The sequence below is a fragment of the Ursus americanus genome, chromosome 30 (assembly GCF_024610735.1).
Source record: "Ursus americanus isolate L20-20 chromosome 30, mUrsAme1.1.p, whole genome shotgun sequence".
Taxonomy (NCBI): domain Eukaryota; kingdom Metazoa; phylum Chordata; class Mammalia; order Carnivora; family Ursidae; genus Ursus; species Ursus americanus.
In genome coordinates this window covers 30,037,337-30,046,271 of record NC_142156.1, presented here as the reverse complement: position 1 = coordinate 30,046,271, position 8,935 = coordinate 30,037,337, and the positions used below count along the sequence as shown (strand labels likewise).

General features: G+C 54.7%; 1 protein-coding gene across 2 annotated transcripts; it reads right to left on the bottom strand.

Moving 5' to 3' along the window:
• Positions 1-1,052: 1,052 nt before the first annotated feature.
• Positions 1,053-8,613, bottom strand: MZT2B (mitotic spindle organizing protein 2B). 2 transcript variants are annotated; one of them, XM_045815174.2, is made up of 4 exons: positions 8,367-8,613; positions 7,991-8,139; positions 6,884-7,063; positions 1,053-1,312 (listed from the first exon to the last, which is right to left on the bottom strand). In XM_045815174.2, exons 1-4 carry the CDS (start codon positions 8,528-8,530, stop codon positions 1,155-1,157), a joined length of 651 nt encoding a protein of 216 aa, XP_045671130.1. In that variant the 5' UTR covers positions 8,531-8,613; the 3' UTR covers positions 1,053-1,154. The 2 variants fall into 2 exon arrangements, with proteins under 2 accessions (XP_045671130.1, XP_045671129.1); XM_045815173.2 differs by lacking the exon at positions 6,884-7,063 and having other exon boundaries at positions 8,367-8,606.
• Positions 8,614-8,935: the final 322 nt, after the last annotated feature.

Here is an 8,935-nt window from a genome sequence, read left to right as displayed (position 1 = left end):
GCGCACTGCTCTGCCTCCAGGGATGGGTAGGACCGGAAGCCTGCTGGGCCACGTGGAAGGCTGTCCCAGGCTGCACTGTAGGACTACAGGGAGCACTGCTTACATCTGTAAGGAGCCACTGCTTATGTGACATGACCTGGGGGAAACAGTGTTTTCAAATCAAGGTTTCAGAGCCCAAAGATTTCCTACATCTAGGAAAATGGAGTTAGATTTTCAGTTGTGTTTGTCATTCCTCAGGTTTCTGTTAACGGCACATGGTATGAGTTTGGAATTGGAGTTTGAACATCTGAGGTCTGTGGAAGGGGTTGTTGACAAAGTCCCTAACGCTGTTGAGTCAAATGTGTAGGGTAAGGACATTTTTTAGGGGGGAAGGAGTCTTACTGGATTTTGCATGGCATTCGCAGCCCACGAGGTGAGCTCTAGGTTACAACACAATTCATCTTTGACTTTGCTGTGCCCGTACCCTGTATGACAACATCCCCCCTCCACACCAGACCCTTGCAGCTGAGCACCCTGGGAACAGTCTCAGCGAAAGCACTGCACCTTTACCTTTAACAAAACATGTTGACATCCATTTATAAAAGACCTAGGAATACAGTTGACCTTGAACAACAGGAGTTTGAATGGTGCAGGGCCAACTGTATGTGGATTTTTTACAGTATGGTAGTGTAAATGTATTTTCCTTATGATTTTCTTTTCTTTAGCTTCCTCTTATGGTAAGAAATACAGTATATAATCCATATACAAAGTACGTGTCAATCGACTTCATATTATTGGTAAGGCTTCCTGTTAACAGTAGGCTTTGGGGAATCAAAAGTTATACTCAGATTTTCAACTATGCAGGGGGTTGGTGCCCCTAACCCATGCGTTGTTAAAGAGCCAACTGTACAGATATTTTCTCTCCAACCTGACAATAAGGTACAGAAGGGTGAAATCACTGGTTTAAGTCACTTGGTTAGTTCAGCTGTAGCACAGCCAGGCCTACCAGGCAGAACTGATTGTACATCTTTACATATTAAAAAGGTAATAGAAAACAGCTTGGATGGACCCTCGGTTTTTCACAAAGCTTTATTACCAACTGGGGGAAGCCTGCATAGCCTCTGCTAGGAGGCTGGCGAAGCCCACAGCTGGGCGGCGGGAGAAGTCTGCCCGTCTCAGGTGCTGCTCCGAGTGGGGCTCTTCCCCGGCCCGCCCCCCTTGGGCAGCCTGGTGGCACTGGGTTGTCGGGGCATCCTTTGGCCGGATCCTTCCCGGCCACCGCGCTCTGCCAGTGCTGGGCCTCCACTCAGAGCCGTGCTGCCTTTGTTTCTCCCTGAGCAGACACAGAACACAATCATTAGGAACCAGGGCAAACTCCACAGTGGGCACATTGACTACATTTGTGTTCTTTGCACATTACGTCTAGCACATCTCTGTCCGACCTTTGAGTCAGGAACCCTCTGTCAGCCCTGAGCCCTGAGGCTGAGGACTGCCTGGAGATGGCACATCCGAGAGAAGTCCTGGGCAGAGAGCAGGAGGCCCTCGGGCATGGGTCCTAGGACAGAAGCAATGCAAGGAGCAATGGGGAAAGTCTGCAAGGCCCCTTTCGGGAAAGGTGAGCTCAGCTGGTTGACTCCTGCCCTGAAAAGTGAAAGGACTCGGCCGACCACCAGCAGTGCAGGAGGGCTCACCAGCTGGGCTGCTGCCTCCTGCCCCTCCTGGCGTTCCCCGCTCCAGATCGCCCACAGCTGAACTGATTGCAGTGATGGTGCAGGAGGCCCAACCATCAAGAGTGGAAGTCAGGCTTTTGGATTTGGGTCTCGGAAGCTCTTTCTCACAGGCGTTTCCCTACCTACCTCAAAGTATTTTGCAAACATTCGGAGGTCAAGCCTCTTGCTCTCAAGTTCAGCTACCGGATCCTGTGATTGGGTTCCTGCCAAGGCCTGAGTGCTCAACGAGACTTGCCCTGACCACAGGTAGTCACGTTCAGATGGAGACCACTGGCACAGATATCCCTTGACTTGTAATTTACTTACCTTACCCTCTTTCTGTGAAGACAGGAAAATCTGCAACCATACTTGGGCCAGAGCTTTATTTTAAAGGAATGGCTTCCCTGGCCTCAGGGTTTTGACAGCATTCATAAGACTGACAGGACACCACAGTAAACAAAACGTGCCCAGGGAGCAGGCTCACCCACTGGGTCGGTCACGGTCCATCCCTTGGCCAGGGCTCTTTTCCAGCCTGGCAGGGTCCACCCTGCAGACTCTGACCAGAGGATGTGTCCCGTGTTTGACCCTCAACTTCAATGTCAGTAGTCAAATAAATAGCCTGCACTGAGGACATGTAGGTTTTTGGAGAAAAGACACCATGAGTTTTCTTGGGGGCCATGTGAAGTCATTCCTGTTTTCCTGTCTGTCATCTTGAACAAGGGGAGGCACCTGCATTTGCAGTACTGCAGACCCTGGCTCCTCCAGGACATCACACTTGCTTTCCAGGCTCTCTGCTACAACCACATTCTCCTCATGATTCCTGCAGAGATGGGATAGCCCTCCTACAGAGCATTTCTGAACAGTTCCTCTCCAGAGCACAGGGGGTCTCTGCTGCCCAGTGGGCTGGAAAGGGTGACAGTGTTGGCACACTTGAAATTCTGACAGCTCAGATTTTCCCTTGCTTTGCCACCCTGAGCTTCACACTCAAGTGCTTGCATACAGTTGATTCAACAAAGATGTAATAACAGGTTACCCACAGCTGAGGGCACGTAGTGGGGTGAAGCTGGGCCAACTCAGCCTGCCGGTTACTCATTGAAAAGACAGACACAAAGTAGAGAGCTGTCACCACACATTTCCTTTTTCCTTTACAAATCCTGATATTCTACTCCTCACTGACTGGTCAGTGGGCAAGGATCCCGTCTCCTGCGAGGGCATGAGCCCCACCGCCTTGTAGCTCCCAACATGCTGTTGCCTACTCTGAGGCCATGTCCGTCTCCAGGCTGGACCAGGCTGACTTAACTCCTATGTAGCCCCTGGCTTAATCCGGGGTACTTAGGTGCCCCGCAAACTCAGCTCGGGGCACTCGCTGAAGGACTTGCAAGTACAGCTCACCCCAGCAAATGGCAGGGTGGATCTCAGATGTGGGCCTGAGTCTGAACGTAGCTTTTCTTCAGCACGCCACACATCGGAATTTCCTCTCCCCCTCAGTATAGTGACCAGGGCCCTTCTGGAAACTCAAGGATGAGATTAAAGGAGAAAACAGCAAATAATGTTCATCTTTAACCTTGATGAGGCTGATAATCCCTGGAAATAAGACACCAATGTAACTTTGAGCCATAAAAGGCATTAAGAGCACCATCTAACAATGAAAGTAGACCATTTATCCAGCCCTGTGCAATTCTTAGAACCTTCAGGAATCATGTGCTCTCAGTTAGTGGGGAGACCCATGCAGGCCTCATTTTATGCAGAGCTGGGGAGGTTGAGGACAGTGACATTCTGGTCTCAGGAAAATGGTGTGCAGGGCCTATCAGTGGTCAGACCTGCTCAGCCATGCACCCCTGGACCCTGCAAGAGACTTTCTGGAGCTGGTCCTATCTGCCCCAGGTCCCTGCATGGGGTAATTAGGGTCAGAGGGAATGGAGGACCAAGCTGAGCCAAAGGTGGGAGGAGTGATATGCCCCCAGGCCCCAATACCTGAGTGTCCCTCAAACAGTTGAAGACCATGACCACTGAAGGTTAAAAAGTCTGGCTTATTGTGTTATAAAGTTGGTGCTCTTCCTACCACTAAAATCTCACCGCATCCCACCCCAACCAAAACCCCAAATGCAACCCGAAACACATACCCCACAGCCGGGGAGCTGGCCCAGCCCGGTGGGACCCACTGTACCATTTACCTCTGGTGTGGCCCATGTGATCCTGACTCCCCATCCCCCGAAAGCCCTGCCAGCAAAGCTGGGGGGCTCAAGGGTTCACAGAAAGCCTGAGTGTGGACTGCTGCTCCCATCCTGCTTATGGTGCCCAGGAGCAGCCCTTCTCCTTCATGGTGCCAGTGCTCCCTTGTGCTCAAATGGGCTGGTGGGGCCGTTGAGGCCAAATATTAGTGACCATAAGTGCACCCCAGAAGCATACTGTGTGAGGAAGGAAAAGAACAGGGGGCTGAGACAGCACAGCAGGCGCCCTGGATGGCTGGCAAGGTCTGGTGGCCAGGGTGAGCGTGCGGCCAGGACCCTCCGTCACTGCTACTAGAGAGCCCGTGGGCAGGTCTACACCCACCAGCCAGTCCTGCTGCCCTTTCTGGCGGAGCACACAGGAGGAGCTTAACACATACAGAACGCAACGACAAGGACTCGTGTACCGTGGGCATGCACACATGCATCTTTAACGCTTACTGTAGCCTGTTTCTTGGGGGGGGGTGTGACCCTTCCTGCATGTGTACATACAGCCCTGACTCAGAGTTTCGGGCAAAGTGTCGCCGTGATTTTTCTAGAACAGTGCTGTCCAATAGAAATATGTGAGCCACACAGGTCACTCATTTTCTTTTTTTTCTTTTTTTTTTCTTTTTTAGGTCACTCATTTTCTACTAGCCACATTCAAAAGTGAAAAGAAACAGGAAATTAATTTAAATAATGTATTTTAATTACCCCAAATGTGCAATATTACCATTTCAACATGTAATCAGTATAAAAATTACTCGTGAGGTATTCTCTTTTTGTGCCAGTTCTTTGGCATCTGGGCATCTGATGTGTACGTAACCTTGCAGCGCGTCTCAGCTGCACCAGCCTTGGGGGGCCCGTGGCTTCCATACTGGACAATGAAGCTCTGTGTCGGGCTCACAGCTTCTGTACACCAAACTGCATCTTACATGCTCTGGGGGAACATCTTTTTAAAATACACAGTTTCCCTGGGCACCTGGGTGGCTCAGTTGGTTACGTGGTCTGCCTTCGGCTTGGGTCCTGGGATCAAGCCCCGCGCTGGGCTCCCTGCTTGGTGGGGAGTCTGCTTCTCCCTCTGCCTCTGCACTCCCCCTGCCCCCCCCCAGCTCGTGCTCTCTCTGTCTCAAAAAAATAAATAAAATCTTAAAAAAAAAAAGTATACAGTTTCCCTAAACTTCAACAGAGAACACTCAACCGAATTTTATTTTTCCTCAGTGACCACACCCCCACCAAGACAAGCATTTACGCCTCTGTGCTCTTGGGGTCTTCTGTTTCTCCATTTTCTGCCTGGTAAAGGCAGAAATGAGTGAGCTTATCAGCAACAGTCCCCAGAGGCCACCTGGATGGCCAGGGGACAGGAACCCAGATGACCTGCTGTGCCTGCTGCAGCTTATCAGATCAAACTCCTGAGTGGGGCTCTAGCCCCTGGTCTGCAGCAGCTCCACACCCAATTCCATGGGAAACCTAAGGCCAGTTAGCCCCAACAGCCCCAAACCTGCATCACAATCCTAGGCTACCACAGTCCCCCAGCTGATCACTCTGAGAACTCCCCTCGTTTTCTCCACCCTAGACCCTGCCCAAGCTCTGTGTGGATAGATTCTGTGCATGTGGCCTCAGAGCTCTTGGTCTCTGACAGCCTCTTCCTCTTGGCCACCACACGCTCCTGGCATGGCCTCTCAAGTGCCCTGTTCCCCTTCAGTGCCTCCCCACCAAACCCCCTTTCCAGGCTGCCCTCGACCCTCACTTGACATCTCTCCACAGCCTCCGTGTCCTCATATCCTGGTTGCTGGCTGCCCAACCCAGCAGACCCAAAGCCTAAGCACTTGAGAAAACCTCATGGGCCCCAGCACTCCACATGACTTCTATTCCTGTGCTTGGGCTCTCTCCCCACCTCCCTCAGAGCCCCTCTATGCCAGTGTTCCCAGTGCCAAACCCATAGTACCTCCTGACTCTCTCCCCTCCCCTCCCCTCCCCTTTTCCCTCCTCCAAGCTCAGGCCCACTCCCACCAGGGGCTTGGGCCTGCATCTCTGGCTGGGGCCCTCCCCACTCCCCCTACCTCAAAGGGCTGCAGGGCAACAGGACTCTGAACCCGCTTAATTCTTGCTGCTCCAGCGACACCAGCTACACTGGCTTCCTCCCATCTCTGCCACCACTGATTGATCTAGCCATCTCCCTCACTGGAAGGAGGACCTGTCCATCTCACAGCCCCCCTGAGTCCTCAGCCCTGAGAGCCAGCTTGGCACCCAGTCACTGGGTAAGCGAGCGGCAACACCCCCTCCAATGACGAGGGCTGTTTCCGGTTTCTCCCTCCTTCTGCCCATTGATTCCTCAACTCAGCCTTGTAGTCTACCCACCTCTGTCCTGACCTGCCCCTGGGCCCTCCCCCACCTGGCCGGCCTGAGCTCCAGGCAGCACCCACGACAGCAAGGTGGGTGACGTGAGGAGGAACATGGAGAGGACAGTCAGGGCACCCATAGGATCTCAGGCCCTCACACACCCCTGGCTCTGGGGCTCCAGCCTCATCACACGTGGCAATCCCTGGAAGGTACCCTTGGCTCAGGAAGCAGGCAGGAAAGGGCAATCCCAGCTTATCCTCTAGGCTACCTGTTCAGGTGGGCAACAGCATCTAAGAGGCCAAGGCATTTCTCACACCTAAGGCTTCATTCTCTATATCAAAGTAAAGGCTCTCCTGCCCCTCTGCCTATTGTCCTCCTCTGGAGTGAGGGCACCTCCACAGAGTACAAAGTCTCACCTCTGGGGAGCAGAGGGTGTTGGTCCCATTCTAGAAGTACTGCAGGTTGTCTCTAATAAACTGAGCCATGAAATCATGTCCCAGCCTCTAAGCTGTGTGGTAGGAATGGCCCATAAGGTCCTGCCCTTGCAGCTCGTCTCGAAGCTGCTCTGACTTTCTGGGGGCCACAGCAGTTTCCACAGAAACAAGAAAGAGCACCAACCCCCAGAGATAAACCAATAAACGCAACCTGCAAAAGGAGAGAACAGGCAGCAAGAGAACCGGAGGGAACCGGGGGGCCCTGGAGAGAGAGGCGAGTGCGTGGCAGCTGGGCCGTGGAGCAGAACCGGAGAGGCCGCAGGCCGCGGGGCCGAGGAAAAGGAGGGCCTTGCAGGGGGACTACAGTTCTTGGCAGAGAGAAAGGAGGCCTCTGGAGGTCAGAGAGAGACACAAAGAGAGTAGACAGAGCGTGGATCAGTAAGGAAGCCTGCGCTCCAGTGCCCAGGGCCTCTCAGGACAGGGGGCATGGGTACCCAGGGCCCTGGCACTCCCACCCACAGAGGCCCAGCCTGCCCCCAACCTGAACACCAGCCCCTTCTCAGGATGTCTGTGAATGCCTGAGCGCTTCTGGCCAAGCATTCAGAGCATGTCTGAAACTGGGAGCAGATGTGACACACCAGAAGGACGCAGCTGGAGCTCCACTGTGACACCCTTGTTGGCAGCACCTGCTTAGCCCCCAGTCGTGACTCTCAGGAGTGAGGAGGTCCCTGAAACTTGAGCCCAGTGTTGTGCCCACTCAGGCCTCTGTACCCCGTGTGTTTAGGGCAGCCTGGGGCTGCCATGCTGACCCGTGTCCTGCAATCTGAGAAAGGAAGCTCAGCTGCCTACGTTCCTGAGCAGCACCTGGGCCCAGATAGGGTACAGGCGAAGAGGGGGCAGGAAGGCCTCACCCTGGCCCACTCCCTGAGCACTTTCCTTGAGGCTGTACACACCATGAGAACAGGAACCAAAACCACCTTGTTCCTGTCTTTGCGGAATGGAAGCTCTTCTCCCCAAGGAGGTAGGCAGAAGCCTAGATGAGGCCTAGCCTGCTTGGGGCACCCTGGACACCCATTTTGCATCCACCTGATCTGAACTCGCACATGTGCACTCTCAAGGGTAGCAACGAAGATAAAGCTGGGGACTGGAAACCAAGAGGGGAGCCCTTGGATGGTCCCTGCGGGTCCGGGGAGAAGACCCACAGTAGGACCGGGCCACTCAGGGCCAAGCCTGCGTTGTGCCTGGCGCTGCCCACTTCCCTCCCTTGCCACCCACCCCCTGAGCCGCAGGGGCAGGGAGCACCGGGCCCAGATCTGACCTCGGGTCTCGGGCACGCTTGATGTGGGCAGAGACACGGCCGCAGGGTCCTGGGGCTCGCCCGCCAGCCTCTGCCCAGCACACATGGACTTGAGCATCTGGAAGACGGCGAGGGGCGCCACGTTCAGCTTCAGCAAGTCCACCAGGATCCTGGAGAGAACACACGCGGTGGGCAGTGAGCCCTCCTGACGCTCAGGCCTAGGAGGACCACCTCCCTCAGGACGCCAACTCTACTCTGGACACCCAAAGGAGTCGGAAAAGGGCGGGAGGGCTCCTCCAGACCAAAGGCAAGGGCTGGGGGGCAGGGGAGCGGGGGAGCAGGGACACAGGGTCTCTCGGGGTAGGACGAGCGCGCACTCCCACCGGCCCGCGCTCACTTGAACACGTCGGGGTCGATGGCGCCGCCCGCCGCCTGCGCCAGCTCGTACAGTTCCATCTCCTCGGCGCTCAGCACCTTCTTCCGCCGCAGCGCGAGCTTCTGCAGGGCCGCCTCCAGCCCCGGAGGCGCTCCAGGCCCGGGCCCTGCGCCCGGCGCAGCCATGTACCGGGCCAGCGGGAAGGTGAGCGCCTCGCTCGCCCCTCTGCCGCCGCCTCCGCCGCGCCCCTCCGCCGCCCCCACAGCGCCCTCTACTGGCCCCGCCGGCCTTTCCTTTCCCTGCGGCGCCGCAGAGGGCAGGGACCGGTTTGTCTCCTCTCCGCTCCTTGATCCGCGTTTACCTGCGGGATTAGACGGGATAAAAGCAGAAAGATGTTCATCTTTAGCCCCCAAGGCTGAACTATAACCTGCATAGTTTTGATAAGGATCAAATAAGTACCGGCTGCTACATTCTTGAAGGGTCTCATGACTGCCTGTACATCTCATCGACAGTTAATATCGCGCTGAATGATAAGCACCAGAGAAATCTTGCGAAACTAGCTTTAGGACCAGAAATTCCAAGAAGACATT

Bases quoted from the DNA above. Each gene is read 5' to 3' on its own strand.
- MZT2B (XM_045815174.2), bottom strand. From the start codon at position 8,530: ATGGCTGCGCCGGGCGCAGGGCCCGGGCCTGGAGCGCCTCCGGGGCTG. The intron at 8,140-8,366 runs GTGAGCGCGGGC...TGTTCTCTCCAG, and splicing joins ATCGACCCCGACGTGTTCAA to GATCCTGGTGGACTTGCTGA. The intron at 7,064-7,990 runs GTCAGATCTGGG...TCTGACCTCCAG, and splicing joins AAGCGTGCCCGAGACCCGAG to AGGCCTCCTTTCTCTCTGCC.